This window comes from Haliotis asinina, chromosome 15, assembly GCF_037392515.1.
Source record: "Haliotis asinina isolate JCU_RB_2024 chromosome 15, JCU_Hal_asi_v2, whole genome shotgun sequence".
Classification (NCBI taxonomy): domain Eukaryota; kingdom Metazoa; phylum Mollusca; class Gastropoda; order Lepetellida; family Haliotidae; genus Haliotis; species Haliotis asinina.
This window is the reverse complement of record NC_090294.1, coordinates 33,161,473-33,185,457: the sequence shown is the minus strand read 5'-3', so window position 1 is coordinate 33,185,457 and position 23,985 is coordinate 33,161,473. Positions and strand designations below refer to the sequence as shown.

At 38.8% G+C, this 23,985-nt stretch overlaps 1 protein-coding gene across 2 annotated transcripts in view; it reads left to right on the top strand.

Annotated features, from left to right (window-relative positions):
* LOC137265813 (tyrosine-protein kinase receptor torso-like) overlaps positions 1-23,985 on the top strand; it is a 504,354-nt gene that overhangs the window by 436,700 nt on the left and 43,669 nt on the right. For both annotated transcript variants that reach the window (XM_067801275.1, XM_067801276.1), the window contains exon 18: positions 10,329-10,427. In XM_067801275.1, coding sequence (XP_067657376.1) covers positions 10,329-10,427 — 99 coding nt within the window. The remainder of the gene's footprint in view (positions 1-10,328; positions 10,428-23,985) is intronic.

Genomic DNA, 23,985 nt, shown 5'->3' with positions numbered 1-23,985 from the left:
ATCCCTGATTCACTTGGTTTCAATGACAATTGGTTAGCCCTGGATGTCAAACTTATAGGTTTATTTCAAAGAGTAGACAAACCGGGAGTCATCAGCTATACAGGTACAGGGCATTATTAAGTGCAGGGATGCTCATAATATGTTTATTATGGCTGTAATGAAAACACATGGCAAATATGATATGTATCAGGAACATTAGGTAACCAATACGAATAAATATTCACATATACAATATTGTAGAAAAGTGATTGATGCGAAATATGGAGATCTCTGTTGACTGTTAATCTGTCGGAGAAATAACCAGTGATCTGACATGGCACTCCAATTTGGTATGTAAATAGACTAATTGTTACAAAGCACAGAACCATATGTGCAGCTTTTGCAAACTAACTTGACGTCCACCACTGCAATGCTAGTACATATACCATTTTCGCATATGTCACTTTGAAAAAGGACATAAGGGCTCAAGTAAAATGTGCTCTGTTAAATAAACTGTCAGTATTAATTAATATTCAGTTCTGGTTACAAACTTAATTCACAAAGGGCAACAGTTTGATTCACCAAATATGCAAGTGTATTGTACCAGCCTTAGTGTTTATGTTCATGAAGTCAAACTGGGAGTTGTCATAATGGGATGGTACATTTGTGGTTCTTCTTAGGGAGAGGGCAGTTACATATAAAACCACTTTTGTGTAAAATGGTTTATTTAAAGGTCACATGCAACGTAAAACACAACTTTGCAGATTCTGGTACCTTTCGGTATGCACTTACCGAAACAAATCATAAAAAATGCCAATTCAACCTATAAAGTTGAAAAAAAAATGCGATAAAAAAAAGCCCGTGAAATCGGAGTTCAAACATTTCACTAAATTCCCCCCAGCGCTGGGGGGAAAACTGGTCTCAACAGCTGTGCTGCGCTGCGTCCATAACGCATGCACAGTGAACAGGTTCACGGAGCTTGAAACAGTATGCATGCCCAGCGTCTGAGGTCGTGAGCAGTAGTCTAATCTTGGTTGTGTACACAAACAAGTAAATAATCTACTCGTTACGTAAAAAAACTTGTTGATTGTGGTAAGCAGTCTCAGTTACAGAGAAAGCCCAGTGTCTGGTTTATTCACACCTATATGTCTGTCTGCCTGTCTGCTAAAGACAACATGCAATACACAGCTTCAATCATTGACCACGTGCAATTTGAACTTAACACCCTTCAGACTATACAACATAAAGAAAATAAGTTGATTTATGACTCATGCACCCGAGTCTCGTGTCTGCCACATTATGTAATTAGGCACGTGGGATACACATGACATGTTTTTATGTGTGTGGGTTGCAGACAAACTACATTCATTTTTTTCGGATGACTGGATCTGACGGAAACTGGTGCAAACTCTTGTCAGTTTGTCAGTCCTGCTTTGTACTTGGATGAATGACAGATTCACGCAGTAGTTTACCATCTCTACTGACATGATTTTTGATTGGATCGAGCGCAAATTCAGAGAACATGTATTTTCCAAACCCAACATCTCTATACACATTCTTCATGGATAACGACTTCTTTTAGTGTATATGATTTTGTTTGACAACAGTATATGAATCCATACTGAAATGACGCATCAAGAACACAAAAAGAAGTTGTTATCCATAAAGAATCTTACTTTCATGTGACTGGATATACTTCTAAAATGCCCATCAAACAGATCATCTTTCTGTACACACAATGAACCCTCAGCATATCAGCAAATGAAACAGCCAATCGGTAGCCGTCGTTACGCTTGAGTGCATATCCACCCGCTATGACTGGGTTCGGTCTCCTGAAGGCTTCGTTTCAGGGGAAGTAAACCCAAGTACAAAATATTGCACTTTTGAATCATGATTGTATGCTTATAATTTTGTTTATTTGTTTTTTTAAAAGCAGCAATGTATATTATAAGTCATGAATAAGTGATAAATGTGTTTTAATAATGTTTGATTTTTTGGTTGCATGTGACCTTTAAGACTAAACAAAAGTCACAATAGGCAATAGTATACTCCATCGACAGACATGGAAGATGACATAGACACGGGTCATGTCCCATTAGTCATACTCACACTTGTCACACAGCAAATGAGGGATTATTTAAAACAACTGGCATACACTCTTCACACATGGACCAGCCTGCTAATATGAGAGCTTCAAAACATTAAAATAAATGTTAATAACTACTGAGTTTACTGTTACCAAATAGCCATTGCATTGTTAGGTGTTCAAGTTGTTTGAGAAGTCTGAATATGCCAAGATGCACCTAATGGATTTCTCTGCTGCCATCCAAGGAAAAAGAGTGAGTGTATCACAAGATGTTATGGTTGTACCGATATTGTTGTATGGTTGTGACATGTGGGGTATATAAAAATCTTGTTACTGTTGAAAGAGTTCACCTAAAGTTTTTACAGTTGGCAGTTGGTCTCAAAAGATGGTTACTACTTCTTTCATGCTTTACAGTGAATTTGGAAGATGGCCATCGCTCATTTATTTTTGCAAGAGTTATTTCCTTCTGGTCTGAACTTGCATGTGATATGCAATCCCGAAAACTCTCATGTCCATAAATATTTAATATACTGTAAAAATAAATACACAGTTTTCTTTTATCAAGGCGGTTTTTGAAAAATGTGACCTCTCATGCCATCGAGTCAAGAAATGAAATTCTGTGCATCTGGCAATTCTGCGCAGCTGCAGTAGCATACTTCAATACTGATGTAACCATCGTCTGCTACCACATTTACGCTTGAATATGGGACATTTCTAAAAGGGGCAGAAGTTTCATTACTAAAGTAAGTAAATAAACATAACATGTTACTGTTTGACAGTTTTGTGAAAATTTGTTTTCTTCAGATTTTTACAACTTTTTCTTCATTATTCATAACTAGACTGAATATGAATGACTCTCCCTTACATTAATGAAGTGTTGGGGTTTTTTTTTAAATAATGTGTCTTCCATGCATCAGATGTATGTAATGTGCGTAAGTTGCTGTGCAGGATAACCGGACATCAGAAAGGTCAACCGTATGGTACAACCCAACGTTTGAATCTCAAAGTCATCAGTAAACTTATATTGCTAGGTAAATATCATGCATGCCAGCATGTAAAACAGAAAAAAGTAAGAGATGTTAGATGCCATGTTGTGATATGCTTAGGTGCGCGGAATATCATGGCATACGTCAGTGCCAATGGTTAATACAACACTAGATCTACAGATTTCTAAGGAAAAGCTAAATTTTGAAAACTACCACTACCTTCTTAAATTAATTTATACCAATCCCATGTCTCTGACTAGATAATAGTAAGTTGCCGATGGAATGAGGTCTTCCGCGTATGGGTCAAGAGGAACACACGGATGATGTCTGGTGAATGGCAAGAGCAGACTATTCCGTCTAATTTTTAAAATAAATTGTGTCATGAGAACAACGAATGAGAAAAGCTTAGCCTCACATGCAGCTGTTACGAACAGAAGACTCTCATTATGATACAAACCATACGTTTCCCATAGCTTGATCCTGCCATGTCACTTCTCGGGCACTGAGCGTAACGGTAACTTCTAAAGGACACAAAACGTGAACGGGCCTCCATGTGATATATGAATTCAATTTATTTACATATTATTACAGTGTTATTTTGTTTGAGATACCAGATAGATGTATTAAATATGAATAGGTGCTCTTTGTGGCGCATTGTCTGTCAGCTACCATAATATTTACAGCCCTTATTGAATTATTAGCTTCATGCTCATTTCAGCGCTGTCGCTTTTGAACTTTCATTGACGTACACAATGTGCCGTCATATCACCGTCATTTAGTGTGCTCGAAACAGTGATGTTATGACTAATACGTATTCTCATGTATCTTTGAAAAACAGAACAAAAATGAATAGCATATATCTAGACAATAATTTCTCAATGGTTTAGCACTGAACATATATCCAGGTGTTAGAGAATTTTATAGAAAACCCTATGTCGCCGAATGGTAGCAGACATTATATGCATGATGTTTTGTTTTTCAAAAGAAAACAGCACTGCAGATTGATATTAATGCAGAAGAAAGCATGCCTGAAGGTCCTAAGACAACTAACTATCCAACCATCACTTTGGGGTAGGTGTTAAGGAAAATTAACGTAGTTGTGACATGCAGATATTTTGATGACAGAAATATATGCTAAGGGCGACACGCTGTTGCCTAAATGTCACCACAATTTCGCCCAAAGGTATATATATATATATTTTTTTAAGTGATCGTTGTGCAAGAATTGTGTTCGGGTGGTCCTGAATCTGCAAACGGTTATACGATTACATAGAAATCTGTTGGTGTAGATGTATCTTGACTAATTTTGCACCATTATTAACAGAGTAACAGCCACATCTTCAAATGTAATGAAATGACTGAACATAATAGAACATTTTAGCTGACATCATGGCATGTTTTGTGCATGTTTTGACATCAGGAAAGAACAAGAGTGGTTTGCTGATTAGTATGTATCTCTCAGATTTTCCACTGACTGCATGAAAGATCTCAGCTTCTAGTTCACAATTCAACATTCTTGTGACAAGACATATAATGAATGGTTTTACCATTGAAATTTAAATTAATGTAAATCATATTTCACAGAACCTGAATATTTATTTAGGATGTAAGTTTCAATGTTTATGATAATGCAGCCATTTCTTGCAATGAAAGGTGCAAAAGATCACTTTTTGTATGGAAATATTAGAATATGGATGTATGGTTTGTCCAAGTAATGACATCACCTGGTTTATGTATTTTTTCAAATAAATATAGTTTGAGTTTGATATCCTGTCATCACAATATGTTTTAATTGAATTTGAATCGATTATATTATCAAAAACAATGATAATGAATCATGAAATTTCTTACAAATTTGCATCTGTCTAATCAATATTCATAATTGTTTTGTCTGTAAAACGACACAAACAAGTTCAGTAAACAAGACAATACCTCTGATATGTGCATATACACTTCATAGAATGTCTAAACAATTTTCAGATTTATTATCAGTTTTACTTACAATGTATATGATTGAATTAAGTGGCTTTTAATATGAAACTGCGATATTAGTCCCAATGTATTGAACAGCATACGTCATATGAAGCAAAGTACATGTTGCAGTAATGGCTACTGTGAATATCTAACACTTCTGTGAAGGCTTCAAATATTGTATGCTGCAACAATCAGAGACTTTCCAAGAATATAAAGGTACGTATTATGTGTGCTTATACCCACATATGATATGATAATGAACAAGATAAATGTAGATACTGAAATTAGTTTCATAAAAAAATATCTAACAACACACAAAATATACATCATAATACTGAAATTGTAATTGGAAGGATTGAGCAATTGTGTTTGCTATTGTTCAGTTGAGCTTCACCTCAAAGAAAGTGCCTAATATGTGTAACAATGTTGACGTGTGACGTCACTACTGATTACTGATTTCTTACAAAATTGCAGCTTTGCTGACAAGGGTACACAAGATTTTGTGAGGACTCTTCCCTTGATTCAAGTATCGTTTGTGCATAAATATGATACATAAGCAATCAATGAGCCTGACTGTCTGTGTATTGTTTAAGAAAAGTGTAATATGGTGTAATAAAGCACACTGAACTATTATGACGCAAGCGTCCTCGTGCTTTAACTATAATAGTTCAGGGCGAAAGTGTGCTTTATTACACTATACATGGTTTTAGAACGAACTGTATTTCTTTCCTAAGATGCCGTATTTAATAATTTCTAAGCCTAATTTCGATTAATCTATGGCAGAAAACAAACGATGGTGTCTGACCAAAATTAAAAATCCTCGCACAGGGCTAACTGACGCACTGTTCTTTTGATGTGTCATGCCCCTACGTTAAAACAAATGATGAACAGTTTGATGACGGTTTATGTTCGGGTTAAATATCTTTTCTAGATCACTTTAGTTACATCTGTGATTCTCTTAAACCATTCAAATTAAACCATCTCATTTCAACTACCAACGAAAGTTTAGATCAGTACATTCAGCTGAAGCTGACTAGTCATCCGACATTCCACAATTGCATTGTGGGAATGTAAACATTGCAAACATTACCATGTCTCTGTAAAATCTTTAGTGGAACTATGAAACATTTTATCCTTGGGAAAACATAAACGATGAAGCAGTTTACTGTGGGAGGCTGTACGAGGCGATGGCAACTGACATCCATCAAGACGTCGGTTACATTGTGACATAGTGCATGAGGGGACAGACTGGAATGGCGCAGTGACGTCAACACATTGTGACGTAACACAAAAAGTGCACATTACCATCTGATAAAGTATTGTCCGCACCTTTGATCTTTCACCAAAGCATCTTAGAATATATGTTTTCAGCATTGTTATTGTCAGTAAGAGGAGAAACCAGAAATGATGATGATTACCATTGTCGTTCTGTGTGATTTTGTGTCTGTCATGGCATCATGCTACGCAGAAACTATTGAATTATCAAGTCATTGCATTGTATCTATTTTTAAGTTCCTATATCTTGCTATGATACTCTTTCCATGCATGTTCTAAAGATATTGAGCTATTGAAAGCAGTGGATAGACTGCTGGTTGCTGGAAAATTGCAGAAAATGCTAGGTAGTGTAAAATTGGAGTTTTTCTTTGTTTACATTTCTGGTTTCACTGGCAACAGTTCAGAATTATCATCAGAGATTTCAAGAAATTCTGATATCGGTGGTCATTAATTTGCTATTTTTGAAATTCAATATTCCCAGTAATTATCAGATTTTCCCATACCAAAACACACTGCAAATATTGCTATGAATTGTGACTTCATATTGTGTCACAAATGGCGAAATTTTCCATGGAGTCTATTTTGAAAGGTTATTTTAAGCACTAGAACTTTATGTGATATAATAGAGGATGGTATCAGAAACCGGGAATTTCCTGCAGAAATCAAAACTGTGCAGTGTATTTGAGTGCATGTTATATTTAGAATTTTTTTTAACTTCAAAATGATGGTTGATGAGGAAGGACTCTTCAACCAAGGGAATAAAGACTTTCACACAATTTTCAATTTTCAATTTATCATTAGTCTTATCACCACTTTTATATGAACCATGTGAACCTCTTACTCTTACTATATTACTCTAAAATGCAAAAAGTGCTTTCTCAGTAGCCTTGGCAGCAACAGCTGAACTGCATACATTGGTCTACTCTGATGTTACTTGTAATAAAGACTGAACTTGATCTGATGGTATCTGACATGGTTTACTGCCTGGATTTATTATTATGTATTCCCAGAAATTTATGAGAAAGTTGTTTCAGCAAATATCTAATACAAGTATAGAAGTTTTACTTAAATGCATATTTTGAGATATGACTCTGTTATGATCTAAGTGTCTTTTCAGTACTTTTTGAGACTTCCTTGCCCTGCAATACATGGCTGAATGCACCACTACTTAATAAAGTTTGTGACAGTGCCTCCTAATATTTGACCACTCATATCTTCAGATCCTGCTGTGTAATTCTTTTTGGTGTATCTGTCCTTCATTAGTCCCCATACATTCTCAATAGGGTTAAGATCTGAACTAAAACTTGAATATTTTCGGCTGACAACCACTGCTTTGTGTTGTCTGCAGTGTACTTTAGAACATTATCATGCTGGAAAATATCTGAAATTTCAGGCATTTGGTTGATAGGTTTTGTTGTATTTGTCTCACATTTTCAGGCAGTTCGGAAAAAGCAAGAATATTCATCAGGTAGGAAAACATTTTCCCAGGTCATTGTAATTTTGGTCTAAGGGTTTCATTACATACCAGGGGAATTCCTCTATTAATTTTCTCATTTCTTATATTATCAATGCTTCAAAGTTTCTCAGTTCTCAAATTTACTCTACTCACAATCTGGCCAAGTTGCCACTGAACCATAGTACTGAACTTCTTTAGGCTCCCTGTCCCTGACTGAACATTCTTTAACTTATTAAGCCCGAGAGCCACTTCACTGCTCAACACCTGGAACCCTGTGCTGATTGCCTGGTCGGCTGTGGCGAGACTGATTAGGGCTATTCACGCCTGATATCCCTGGCAGGTTTTGGAGATTACAGGAAACTGTCTCGTCATACCAGCAAGTCCTGATTGTTTAATTTCATTTTAAAGATATATGTTGAAAGAAAGCAGGAGTGAATACATGTCATAAATGTAACTTTTTACGTAATTTTATTACACTCTCTCTTGTAGACTTTTGGTGGCATGTGTATTTTCTTAACATGTTTGTATTCTTTGTATGTAAGATATACTTAAACAAATTGTCCCCCTGCTATCATTGTGTGAGGTTAAATTGTTCCAAACATCTATGTCAATGGCAGTAAAGAAGAATTTACGCACATGCCTAATAATCTTGGTGCATGTGTATTTTCTTAATACGTTTGTATTCTTTGTATGTAAGACATAGTTAAAACGAATTGTCCCTCTCATATCATAGTGTGAGGTTAAATTGTTCAAAACATCTATGTCAATGGCAGTAAAGAAGAATTTACACACATGCCTAATAATCTTCTATGAAAGAAGCGTTTTCGCTGATGCGTTGTTAGTATATACTGAATATTTTAAGGTAAGTACTAATAAGCTAATGTGTGACTTACATGGAACAGATTCACAGTTTGTCACTTTGGTTCATCTAGATTTAACACAGAAAATATATGTTATCATACGAACATACATGTATGCATATTGTATAATGCTATTCCTTCCACATACATAAGACAAAGGGTCATGGGATGGGCGTCATCAAAGATCCCGAATATGAAGTTTTGTATCTCAACTGTTCAGTATAATCCCTGATTTGTTATCTATGACCAAGCATATCATCAGATACCTGTCATAGAGGAAATGACAGGTGATGAGGCGCGGGCTAAATTTCTGAAGAGCATGTTCGGTCAGTAGACAGCATGGATACAGATTGACTATTGGTTTGATCACTGACCAATCGATATGCTGGATTTTGGTTTTATCAACTCTAGCTATCATGAAAAAGTTTGTGTTTCGTGAACATACATAATTGTAAGGATGCCTGAAATGTACATGTAGGACTAATAAGCACTTTGACGAGTTCATTTTTCTTTAAAGCGCCCAAAGCGCTACACTCCGATGATTTTTACCCCAGATAACCCAATCCAACCATTGAGTAGAGATAGTATTTTTTTGCATATACATTTTGCACACACTACTTGTACATCAAACCTAATGGCTTGCTGAACATTTCAATAAAATCTGCACATTGTTATGAATAAATATCACAATTCAAGTACATGTATAATAGAATTAAAATAAGTTACACGATACTGATTTATTGTGATGTATACACTTGCAGTTGAATCTCCCCAAATATTTATGAAGATGGGCATACTTATATTTGTTTTGAAAGCAAACGAATTTCAGAAGATTGACAATGGACTCCACAAAATGAATGAATGAATGATTTAATTTAGAAGAAGGTTTTGTAGCCTTGTCACCGTTAATTCAATCAATGTGCAAACATAGTATCTTAGTATTCACCCCCAATGACAAGTAACAAACACTTACCTCCTGTAACAACATCTCATAATCACCTTTCTCACAGACATGTGCTCATTTCACATTAATAGTACTGATCAACACAGAAAGTAACCTCTCTCGTAAGAAAAGCTAAATTTTGATCATTGCTGCTAAATTGATTGAAATATTAGGTACAATACGAATTTAAAATTTAAAACCCCCAATACGCGGCTCTCGCTGAATGGGAGGTGCTTTTTATCACCCCCAATACGCGGCCCTCGCTGAATAAGAGGTGCTTTTTATAACCCCCAATAAGCGGCTCTCGCTGTGAGAAGCTAATTAATTTGCCCCACATATGTGTCTCTCGGCCTTAATGAGTTAAAGTTTTGTATACTGTACACAGAGGTATGTCATGTCATGTCTGACAACTAATCCTTTTGCATTTGTTACATCCTTTTCAAAGTCAATCATCTAGAACCAGCTTTCTTTTTTCTTCTGCTGTCATATCTTTGGTTCATTACTAAGCCTACAGTTGCATCACTTTTTGAATACCATACTACATAATATAACGCCTATTTTAAAATTCATGAAAAATTCAAAGATTATGGTATATTCAAGGATGAGAATTTTCTGCAAATCTGTGGAATTGCATGTATTTGATGGCACTGGTGTCATTCATGATATATGTTATATTGTTTCAGTTAACAGGACTCCAAAGATGCCAAGCCCATTTTTACACTTTTTTCACTCATACCTGTTCTCATTCCTGTATATTATCACTTTTCAGGTGAATATGAAGCCAATGGTTCCCAGGAAAGTCACTCAGCCTGTGCATCCTTGATGTCATCATATCAATGTAAAGTCAACACAGACATGTTTTTTGAGGGTGTGTCCATTTTGAAGTTTTTTATGTCAAAAAGAATGTTTTACATCTGATGTAATTATACCATAATAAGGAATGCAGCAGTATCTCTTAAATGACATTAATTCTCTTGGATACATTCCTTTTATTGCCTTGTTTTCTGAAACTTGTTTCTGATCAACAAATTTAACTTGCTAAAACATTTAGAGGTCTTTCATCTTGTCTTGTCATCTTCCTAGTGGCCTTTCTAATCATTATCCTTTGGAATTCTGCCCCCATGATGTGCCACTGACAACCAGATATGTTTACTTGTTCTGCGTTACATTTCTCCAAACTCCACAGGTTTAGTAGATTCTGTTTCACTGTCAGATAGGGAAATCTGTGGGCAGCAAATATATTTTGACTCCCCCTTACAGTGCCAAAAATGTTTACTTTCAAGTAAGCTTATGTTCTCGCACGATCGGCTTATGTCGGGAACGTGTGGATGCACCATGTTGCTGATGCAACTACTGTCACAATCTATCGCTTACTGCTTTCAAAAATCATGACCTCAAATAAAGAAGGGTCCACATCAGGAGATGGCCATGAAGTATCCCGTTACCACAGATGCTTTGGATATAGCAGCTGACATTCAGATTGACTTGTCCTCCTTGTCTGTTCTGATCTGATCACACCTGCAACTCCAGAACTGAAATACATCATGAAGAATGCTTTGTCAGCTGCCCTAAAACCTTTTGGTGATATTATGCCAGACTAACACCCCTTTGGGATTCTCAAAGGGCATAAAAAAATCAGAACTTCACCCCAAATAGTCACTGAAGTATATAGGCATCATGTTTGACATTCAGTAATGTATTGTTTAGACCATGTTCTTGTGGCACCAGCGTGGCCAACATGATAATGGTTTGTAGGCCTACTGTCTACTGGTAGTCTAACCATTACATCTGCCCTGGTGACCCTTGCTTCTCACACAGATTCAATGGCAATCTATGACTCCACCTACAGAGACGGTAATGAAGCAAGTCCTCATGAGCTAAGAGCCACTGCAGTATCCTTAGCCTCATGGAAGACATATCATGTCAGTTTGACAGTGGGCATCTTCAAACTCATTCATGACATTTTACCTGAGAGATGTAACTCAAGACATGCAAGGATTCATAAGTTGTGGTCCCTAGTTTTTACCCAGCATCTTATGCTGTATATAGTTGAGTCAATACCTCAAATGTTAGACTGTGATTAGATTATTCTTCATTTCATGGATGATGGATACTAACATAATCAGAAGTATTGTAAGTGGGAAATTACAACATAGTCAACCTTATGACAGCAATAAATGTTCTTGAGTGTGATCAAAATAGTGGCTCTCTTCTTAACATAGTGGAGGGTACTCTTGAGAAACCAAGCCAATGAAGGATTCAGCTGTCAAGTGTTCAAGGGATATATTAAGAAAATTATAAGCGTAAACAGCAAAAATGTACAAGTCTCTGGATTATGGTTGCCTATTTCTGTGGGTTATCACAGACACATACAGGAAATATGGAAAAGAAAAAAACGATCTTCAAGTCATAGTTCCCCTGGTGGTATGCCCTTCCCCGTGGATTGATCTCCCTTTAATCCCGTGACGCAAGAGCGTGCCCTTTCAAACATCAGAATTTTTCTGTATGTGCTACACACAGGATGTTCAAGGAAGTTGGAAAAGAATACACTGTGATTTACTTTCTCATGAGATTAGTTGTATTTATCAAGATCATCTCTTCAGTCAATAGTCTTGTTGGTGCTACTATTGCTTTATTAAGTTTGTGACATTGACTTACTTTCCCAGGTGATGACACATCAGATTTTGATTTTTATGTGCTGTGTGCCTCAAGGATCCTCCATGCACTTTAGAATATAGGTGTTTATTGTCTTCAAATCTTTGGACGATTGGATTAAAATGGATGCTGCTAGGAAGTCTGCTAAAAAGAGAAAAACCTTGGTGTCCTCAGACTGTCAAAAACAAGCTAGACCTTTTGTGGATTCCCAATCTGTTAAAATGGATAATACTAGCAAAAGTATACTAGACACAGAAAGAAAGTGTGCAAGAAAGTACAAAAATTTAAAATCTAAATTTATCAAACCTGTGTAGACATGTAAGGATTTAAATTTTTGGTGACATGTTTCCAACATGCATGCACATGCCACATTTCATGACATCAATGGTTTGGTCCTTGAGAGGTGCAGTACGAGTTGCATGTGTATTTCAGGGAAAGAGAAACAGAGCAAATAAATGCCACACAATACTGTCTCTTTGGAAAGCTCAACCCCTGCCCTTGCGATTGTTAAAAAAACTAAACGGCTATTGAAACGCATAGCGTGTAAAGGCTAACGTCTGCACAAAATCATGAGGCCAATGGGATGGTCTGAGGAGGAATGTCTCAATGACAAGAGACTACACACTTCCACTGCCACTGGAACACCATTTCTGCATTGTGAGATGCTACCAGAACACAAATGACGTTATTGATTAATCAAGTTCTGCACGTCCACATGTAACAACACCAAGACAGGACAGTTGGATAAGGGTGACTCATCTTTGCCACAGGTTTCAGACTGCAGTGATTACTGCCCAAACCATTCCAGATTCACCCCAACACAGCTCGACAATGTTTATGTTGACTTGGGATCTGACCACAATGTCTGGCCATATGACCTATCCTGACACAATGTCATCAACAAGCTCACCAAATGTGGTACCGAAATCATGTCCACAGAGCCTTGTTTTGGCAGAGAAATGTTGTTTTTACAGATGAGTCCAGGTTTAACGTTTCCAATGGTGATGGAAGATGACGAGTGGGAGAACGTTACGCACAAGTCTGTGTCTTGGAGAGGAATCACTTCAGTAGTGGTTTCATGATGATTTGGGGTGAAGTAACAGCATGCCAAAGAACTCCTTTGGTGATTGTTCAGGGCAACTTAACTGGTGTGGGCTACAGGGATCAGATTCTTTGACCTGTAGCAATCCTTTTCTGCTACGTCTTTGCCCTGGGTTAACATTCCAACAGGAGAATGCCCGCGCTCATACGTCAAGGGTTGCCATGGATTTCTTGCAACACCACAACGTTGACTTACTGCCTTGGCCTGCAAATTCACCGGATCTCTCCCCAGTAGAGCATGTTTGGGATGAGATGGATCAACGTCAACGCTGGCTTCCTCATCAAATAGGTTACATCCTTGACCATGCAACAGAATTTGACAGAATCTGGCGTGGCATCCCACAAGCCTTCCTTACACATTTGATAGGCTCTATGCATCGTTGATGCACTCCTACTCTCAATGCAGATAGGGAGCTTGTGACATGGTCGTTTGACCCCTGTCCCGCTTTTGGACTCATTGGATTTGGCCACCATTACTGATTTGTTTGACTCCCTCAGAGATGAACTTTCATTTTTGGTTGATCTCAGATTTTCCAAATCGCAGAAGCAAATTGAGTCCCAATTTTCTTTAAGTCACCTGGAAGACGCTAGGCCACAGTCTAGGGTCAGTACCCGTTGGCGGATCAGGAGCCCAGAGAGTGGGTCATCTCTTGCCATCTGAAGGCGAACACTAATCCCTTGCGGGGAGGCAGCGGTATTCAAGTGGGGCAGTGACAGCCATCTGTAGACCACAGCATAAATCCATGGCTCGGACTGATGATAGCTTACCTGTCTCGGGTCTTCACCCACTTCTTTCAATACGCGTGCCAGTCAGTCGACTGCTTTGGCTAGCACAGGAATTAACACACAGCACAGATCAGATGGTGTTGACACGGATACCATGCTCTTAAGGGATCGGACAAGGGTCAACTAGGTGTTGACACGGCAGGTTTGGATGGCACGTGCAGCTTGGCTGATGTTCAGCTGTTGTCAACCCAGGTCATGGACAGCACGCTTGATCAGGGGACTGTTGAGTGTGGATATTTGGATATTGACAATTCCTCTATATCCCGTTATTCCTGGATGTCTCTGATCAGCCTGAAGCTAGTGTGTATCCTGTTTCTCTACCAACTATTGTTATACGAGAGGGTTTGATGACTATTCCTTCCATGGAAGATTAAGAGCCATGGATTGCTCTCAACATTTACAATCTGTGAGGAATCGTGCTTACTCTTTGAGGGATCAATTATTTCAGCAACCCATTGACTTCTCTACCATCTTTAATGGACAGTGTCATCAGGCTGTTGCAACTAAGGATTCTGTAATTAGCTTCTACGCTCCTTGCCCAGAATATATCTAGGAGAAGTGCTCCATCATCTTCAATGTCTCGATCAGCATCATCAGGACTCCATACAGCTTTTGAATGTGCATCGGACCCCAAGTCAAGTCAGTTTCTTCCCGAGAGCAAACTCAGAGTGTCAAGGGGAGAAGCAAGGGTAAGAATGTGTTTTGATCATCCAGAAGGGATGGAAGGAGATTTTGACACTCATTTTCAAGAAATGCCTTCCTCTCAGCCTTACAACCCAGATATGTCTACGGATTTAGAACTAGATCACATGTTTATGACTCAAGTTACTAATTTGCCAGTTGGTGGACGGATTTCCAGGTACACAGAAAATTGGAGACAGTTCACATAGGACCCATGAATCCTGTCAGTTGCTAAAAAGGGGTTTTATCTTGCCCTCCAGCCGTCTGGATGGAGATTTATTCTTCAGGAACCACGCCTATCAGCAGCTACTCAAAAAAGTGCTACCAAGTCACGATACCTCCTTACACAGAAGATGTGTATGATTATAGACATACAGACTCTAAACAAAAACCTTCTACAAAAGCCCGCAAGGTTCAAGATAAAGTTGCTCAACAACCTCTGTGCACTCATCCATCCTCATGCATAATTCATAGATCTAGATCTAAAAGTTGCGTATTTACTGATCCCAATTCATCCATGCTCCTAGAAATATCTCAGATTTGCAATCAACGGCCAGAGATTTCAATTCCCAGTCCTACCATTTGGAATATCATGTGACTCCTCACAGTGATGAGGAATCCCATGATGAATTTCCTTCATCGCAGGAGTATTGCAATTCATTGTTATCTGGATGATTTGTTAACGGGGAATACTATCAGTCAGAATCTTGTCAAACAGACTAAATTCATCATCCACGTGCTTACTCATTTGGGACTAATCATACTTCCCGACAAATCAGGGCTGATTCTTCAGGGGCAGTTTTGGACGCTCACATGTCTTACATCTACCTCTTCCGGACCAATGGGTAACTCTGAGAGAGACAGGATTTTACACCTCATCAATGCACCTCCAGTTTCTCTATGCTGCTGAATGTCACTTCTGTGATCACTGACTTCATTTCAAGATTTTCCTCAACAAGGCAGCCTTTATTTAATGGAGTTTCAGGTGTGGATGAACAAGAACAGACATTTAGACCTGGACACCTGCCTTGCTTTTCCTCAGGAACTAAAAGGAGAGCTACCCTGGTGGATCAACGAGGCCAGCGTCCTGTCACGAGCACCCTTGCACCAGACCTGACGATTTACACAGATGCTTCTACCAGGGGCTAGGGGGCAGATATTGGTCATCTCCAAGCTCAAGGAATGTGGTCAGTTCAGGAGAAGGGTCTGCATATCAATGCTCTCGAAATGTTAGTCATATTCAGAGCAGTCGAACATTGGACTTGGTGTCTCCAAGGGAAGGTTGTGATGGTAGCCACAGACAATGCAACTGTAGTCTCCTATGTGAACAAGCAAGGGGGAGCAAGATCTCATCTGTTACTTCGGATAATTCAGTAGTTGTTTACAATAATGGATTTAATGGAATGTTTTCTGAGGGCAGGGCACATTCTGGGCACGTTTAACATTCTGGCGGACTTTCTGTTCAAACAGAACAGGACAAAGCCTTCAAATCCTACACAATGTTGGGAGTCCCAAATGATAGATCTGTTTACCACGTGTCGCAACAATAAGCTACGTCAGCCCTGTTCGTCAAGTGGAGCTTGATTCATCAAGTGGAGATGACAGCATCAGCTCTTCGATTCACCCATTACTATTCCACAAATTGCTGAAGTTTTACTCTATCTCAGGCTGGAGAGGAAGCTTAGATATGATACAGTCGAAGGCTACAGATCCACAATCGCTTCAAGGATTTTCTGTAGGCTCTAATAACTCTTTTCATAAGATTATCACATCTTTTCAAATTAAGGATGTGTCTACTCCTGACATATTTCCAAAATGGGACCTGAGCTTAGTACTTGAACTTTTACAATGGACACTGAATGAGCCCTTTTAGTATGCTTCGCCGAAATTTTTGTCCCTTTGCTACAGCCTCAAGAGCGTCTGAACTACATGCACTATATTTCAGGTCAATCATGCTTTCGGATGACTCTAAAGAGATCACATGCAGATCCCTACCAGAATTTATGGCAAAAGATCAGTCTTCAGCTTCAGGACTCTTAGGCCAAAGAGTGTACAGGACTCCAGCTCTCCCAAACATGTCTTCTCGATCTGAAAGATCTAGACTGTTATGTCCTATTTGTGCTCTAAGCGGATATATTCAGCACACATACAGTTTCAGAAAAAAATCGGCGCAGATTCATTTTACCTTGTTAGTCTAATATGAACTCTGAAATTTCAAAGAACACTTTAGCATCATGGCTTAGAGGGACTGTTGCCTATGCATACCAGTGTTGTGATCAGGACTTGGTTAATTTAAAGTTCTCACCTCATCAGATGAGAGCATTAGTGACCTCTTTAGACGCATGGAGATGGAGTAGATATAGTACAATTTAGGTCATAGTTCCCATACTGTCAAATATAAGATTTGTTAGGAACAATTACATGTAATGTGAGTAATTGTTAGTGAACTTACCTCTGGATTGTGGGGTTTAGCTCATTTTAAATTTTTGGTTTCCTCCTTGCTGTTCACGGCAGAAGATTGTGTTATTCATACAATTTGTGATGGTTGAAAGGGCACGCTCTTGTGTCATGGGGATTAAGGGGAGATAACTCAGTGGTGGAAGGGCATACCACCAGGGGAACCATGACTTGAAGATCGTTTTTTTCTTTTCCATATTTCCTGTATATGTCTGTGGTACTCCACAGAAATAGGCAACCATAATCCAGAGGTAAGTTTACTAACAATTACTAACAATACTAGTAAATGTTCCTTTTTGAGTCATTACCAAAAATGATGGTAATTCTTAGAATACTACCTCAAACACACCCATCCATCCCCAGGATCTCAGACCGCAGGTGAAAGATGAGGTTCCTGTGAGCACACCAGTGTTTGGGGAAGACCACCATGAACACAAGATGTAAAATGTTATTAAGGGAGCACTGATGTGGAGCAATTTCAATGGACTGGTTGTCTGTTTTGTTATTGTTTTTCTCCCGTGAGTACCCGGATGATATCCCAGAATTCGTGACTGGTTCGTGATCTCTGCTGCGCTTACCATATGCGCAACTGATAGTTTATGTGTAGACTGATCAACAAAGGTGAAGTCATATTACTTTGATAGTACGAAAGCAAATCAGACGCCTTTTAGTTTACTCATGTGCCAGTGGTATAAAAAAACCTTAGTACTGAAAAATACTGGTCAGTGTACGTCTTTATATTTTGTCTTATAAACTTAAGTTCCCTGTCACATTGGAATGCATTTTGAAAGTTAATTAAAAAACCCACACAGTCTGCTTATGCTTACAGTGAATTTCTAACACGATTTAATATCTAAACATTGTATAGATTGCCAACGTGAATCATATTTCATACATCCCCTACCTAGTGCAGGTTTTCTGTCATACAGATTCTGCTGAATGCTACAAGAAATAAATGAAAACAAAATGCATATATTAAGTTTAATACAGACGAAAGTTATAGCAACAATGTCAGGCTGTTACCTCGTTCAGGAATGTATCCATCAATATCCACATAAAAGAACGACATTCCATTCACCTGCAGCTGGTAAATAATCCTGCTCTATGTCTTGTGTCTTTCAACAGTCTAATATGCGAAAAAGTGACATATCTTTTGAGTATTTTTCACACTGGTGTATACATAATCTCACTGGTCACCCAGGGCAGCACACCTGGCAACTAACTGTATGATGTCCACCATTAGTTAGCCAATAATGAGCAACAATCAATCAGTCAAGGCAGTGGTGCTTAATTCTTTGTAGGAAGGATGTTGTTTCTACACTCGTTCTTTACGAGAGGGTGTATTCAGTATAGATTAGTAAATCTACACTCATAAACACTGCCTTTTTGACAAATCCACTGTGGAAGTAATTAATCCATCAGTGTGTTATCAGTTTATCCATTGATCGATGTTTGTTTTTGTAACTCAGCTGATAAACCCCATTGCATCACTTACATGCACAAATTACATAACATACAATACATTTGCCATTACAGACCTTAATTTATAATGTTGAGTATTTACTCCAGGCAGGAGAAATGCCAAATGGGAAGATATGTCGAGTAGTGTTGGTGTTACCACTAATTATACCCGTTATAAATTCATTATCTGACCATCAAGTGAATGATGACAAATAACACGTGTAGGTTTACACCATCAAATGCGAGTTACAGCAAGGAAGATGTAATCTCTGTGTCGCATGCAGCCTGAAAACACTTATGGGTCGAAACTGTTTTGAGGATACCAACTGAACTTTGTTGTTATATAAGAAATATACATTTGCTGTGTACTTGGGTAAATGGGTCTAATCAGTTTTTTTACGTAAGAAAATTTTCAGATTCCTCTACCAATGGCAAAGTCGTTGTTATTAGTTTACGAATTCAGATAAATCAACTGTGTGTTTTTATTATCATAGATAATAAAGCAGGGTCGTACCTACCAAAATTTACGTATGCTGTTTGTTAGCATAGATAATAAACCAAGGTCGTACCTACCAAAATTTATGTATGCTGTTTGTAATGACACCTGGGCCAACTCTCAAAACTATCTAAATACAAAGCTTTGCAAGCTTTCGGACTTATATGAAACAAATGGCTTGCTACGTGTATGTAGATATCATATTTTCACATGACATGATTAAATATCGAGGTAATAAACACTGAAATATGATCAAATTTGATCAGTCACTATACCATCCAGGGATCACAAAAAAACATACTACACTGCTGGGATATTTTGTTACAATCAGACAAGGAATACCATGGATATTTTTAAATAATGGCATATGATGGGCATCCGGCCTCCTCACTTTTTAGGGTGAAGAAATTCTGCTAATGTGGACAGGAGCCCAGTCCCCGTGTAGGTTATGGTCGAGGGAGCGGGTGCTGACCTATTTGCTACTTGGTTTTGTAATTAGACCGTTGGTATGAACCATTATTCGTTCCGCATCAGTGCCCCTTTAAGTCTAACTTTGGATCAGAAACAACTTTCAGGAATTAAGTAGTCGAAAAATTATTATCATTGTTGTTAATATTTCAAATTCAGTACTATTGCTGCCAATAGTGAAACTTCAGTCTATAACTTGTTCAGTCCACATTCAGAGAAGTAGTATAAGAACTGATAGTTTTTGACCAATTCCACAAAAACCTTGTTGTGATGAATAATTGAGGGTGGTCGAATGAGACCATCATTAATGTGCTTAAGTTTGGGATGATTTATTTTTGGATGAGAGTTAAGATGTACTCAGGAGTATACAAAAAGGGATGATTTTGAAAAAACGATTTGGAAAATTTACTTGAAACCCCCCATAGGTCATAGGTATTATTATTGGAGAAAAGACCAAAAAAATTGTTAATAATTTGGAAAGGTCATTTGATTGTGCAGAAGTCTCAGGAAAGAGTTAGAACTGTGGAAAAAGTAAAATATGTGTAAAATATGTGTAAAATATGCTTTGGTAAATGACCGACACCAACAATCCGAGCATGTTTGATCACAACCAAATGGTGCTGGTTCGATTCCCACACCTGGGTGGGAATGATGTCATTGTCCCCAGGAGGGCTCGACTGGCCATCAAACAGCATGTGCTGGAAGTCAACGAGGTGATGATTGGGACTTACTGGAATAACAGATGCGCACTGTGGCTGGACATGCAATCCACACAAACAGCTGGAAGGGGCTTACCATCTAAATCACCAAAGAAGCTCAAGCTGAAGGCAAAATAAATTTTATATTTGTGGACGCCCAACTCAATATAGACAAAGGGAGATACGTGCAAGCCATTTATTGATTTAACACAACTCAGGTACGCCAGGCTTAGCAAAGCCAACCCTGGAATGCTACATGCATGTGGGTTCAGGATGGGTCCGTCTGTCTGGATACTGGATATAGCCAAGTACGAACCTCTTAAAGGCAAATCGTTCCTGAACTGGCCACTCTACTGCAAGAAAAAATGTGCTATTGTTAACATTAAAAACAAAGGCAATGATTTTATGTGGGTATCAGTCTGCATGGTTTCTGGCTAAGGCTCATTCGAACAATATTCGGTCCGTAATGACCTTCGCGCTGTCCCAAACATGATAGGCAAAACAGGGATGGCATAGATGAACCCACCCCATCTCCCAAATCACCAAAACAAAACTACAGAACAACCACATCGCCATCAATGTCTTGGGCATGACGGAAACAAAACAATCATGCACAGGATCAGCTCCCTCCTAAACGGACACAAGATGATTAATTTATTCATGAGAGAAAAAGTACACATGGAGAAAAAGTTTTAGCAGACTGTTGCACAACCAATCGAAAAAAGTTGGAAAGAAACACTTTTGCAAATGGTGCCTGCAGAGTTTCATGCAAGCCAACCTGCTTGTATTACAAGGGGAAGATTGCGACAACATGGGACAGACGGCATTCCAAATTGACATCCCCAATGAAAATGACAACATCTTAAAATTTGTCAACCACAAAAATCAAATCATCTATGCTGACTTCCTGATCACAAACGTCAGCACCAGCGCTCCTCCCCAGAAAAAGTTTCACGCACACGTGAGAACATGAAGCATGCGTGTACGTTTACATGTTTCCAATGCAAAGAGAAAATCACCAGGAAAAAGTTGTACACCATCATCCCCATGCGTTATACCCAACACAATTGGCGAGTTCATACCAACAGCACTCACAGCCACTAGTTCAACAAACCCTTGTGTGGTGATTCCATGAGAGATAACTGCCATGTCACCAGTAAATGCTGAGATGTGGCTTACAACTCATACAATTTGAAGCTCAAACATCAATCCGAATATGACCCATGAACGTCTTTGGTAGAACCCATGCTTGCCATAAAAGGCAACTGTGCTTATTGTAAGAGGTGACTAACTCACTGACTCAGTTGACACATGTCATTGGTTAGCAATTGCGCAGATCGATGCTCATGCTGTTGATCACTGGATTGTCTGGTCCCAGCTCTCTTACTTACAGACTGCAGCCATATAGCTGGAATATTGCTGAGTGTTGTGTAAAACCAAACTTCACTCTGTCACTCACTCAATCCCAAAGTCATAAAAGTCCCCGTCATGTTCCAGAATTCTCACTTGAACATGCACACCATCATGAAGGTCACCTATCATGCATCCCCAATAACATGAAAAAATAATCACCTTGTTAGATGATCTGTAATTTGTAGACAGTGTTCAGTTCCTGTTGTCATCTCTAGACAGTCTAGTGTATGTCAGTGACCCAAACGACTTCTACATCACCAGTCAATGCACTGAAGCCGAGACTCGACCTCTGCTGCAGCGGAAGGGTGTCTACCCCTACAAATACGAGGGCAGCTGGTCCTGCTCCACTTTCACAGCAACTCGATGGACTTAGCCATCACCCCTAATGATTATGAGCATGCCCTCATCGTGTGGGACAAACTGGGCTATAAGAATTTGCACGACTACCATGACCTCTATTTGAAAACCAACGTGCTGCTGCTAGCAGATGTATTCATGATATTCAGATAAATGCACTTGAAACAGTACATCCTAGATAACACATGGTATTTCTCCTCCCCAGTCCCTCTTGGGATGCTTTGTTGAAAATGACCAGTATGGAACTGAAACTATTCACCAGTTATGACATGTACCTGTTCAAAGAGTAAGGTTTACGAAGTGGGATTTCCATGGCCATCAAATGATACACAAAGCCAACAACATGTATGTGGAAGGTCACAAGCCAAACAGACCAACCAAACTCATTTTGACCAGTATCTACCCACAGGGGGATTCAAATCGGCCTCATCCAATGTTGATGTCGCAGATTCACAGGACACTCAAATTTGATCAAAGTCCTTGGATGGGACCTTACATCAGAATTATGAACATAGATTTCCAGAAGCTGACCACCAGTGTTTTTGAGGAGTAAAGACTTGTGAAACTGATAGCCAGTCTGGCATTCAGCCAAAGGAAATTATTCGATGTCTATTTGGCAGAGCTGCACATGAACAAGAGCCACATCAAATTCAACCTGTCATGGGGATAAGCATCCTTGACTTATCCAAACATTTGATGAGTTTTAGAAGCAGAAGGGCAACAAGTCTTATGTACTGTACATGGACACGGATTCCTTGCTGTTGGAAATTCACTCCAAAGACATGTACAAAGACGTGTAGAAAACCACCTGTACAACACCACAACTACCTGAAAGACCACCCAATGCAGGACACCTTAAAAAAAGTGCTTGACAAGATAAAGGACAAATGCATGGGCACACTGATCATGGAATACATTGGCTTGAGACCCAAAATTTAATACATCAAGAAAGCAGATGACAACAAAATCAGAAAGTTGTGAAAAACTATGTGGGGAAAAAACATATGAAACACGCCAATTTCAAGTTAGACCTCTTCAAAACTCACATTGAAATACCAAATGAACATGTTGAAAAGTGACAAATACAGGATATACCTACTGAGAATGAACAACATGTTGCTGTCTCCCATGGACTCGAAACGATAGGTGACCATCGATGGGGACACACACAAATAATCAAAACACATGCAATACATACCTAGAGAAATTTTACTAAAGATACTGGAAAGACATGAGTGCCATCCTGAAATCCTGAATCCTAATGCTGCTCAAGTCTCCAACGATGTAGCCAAAACTTGGCTTAAAAAACAAGCTCTTTGGCAAGTTTACCTCAGCAGGCGTGAATGTTGCCAGTAGCTGCAAAGATATGGAACTGTTAATATCAAAAGAATCAACCACTGTTGCCAAAGCTTCCTTTACAAATGCAGTCACTTAACCTGGTCTGTTGTCTTGCAAATTGATCCTGGTCGTGAGTTCATGGGAGTGGTATCTTGGCTTTTGGCCAAGCATCGAGTCCATTTGAGATGGAGCCGACCACAGCTAAGCTATCATGAAGAGACTGAATCACAGCTTAGCCAAACGTCTATTCTCACACCCTCACACCAGTACTTGCAGGATTTAATCAATCCCCAAAACAGATGTACAGAATGGGTTGCATACTTACCGCAATAACGAAGTCACCGGACTCATGGGCAAGAGGCCCTTCAAAACCGTTGAAATGAAATCTGTCGCCACCGAATCATCAGCAGCACATTGCACTAAAACTGTGTTAAGTATGTGTACCAGCTGGGTGAATACAACGACGCAGCAGAAAATGTACAAACATATAATGTTGAGCAAGTCAACATCAAAGA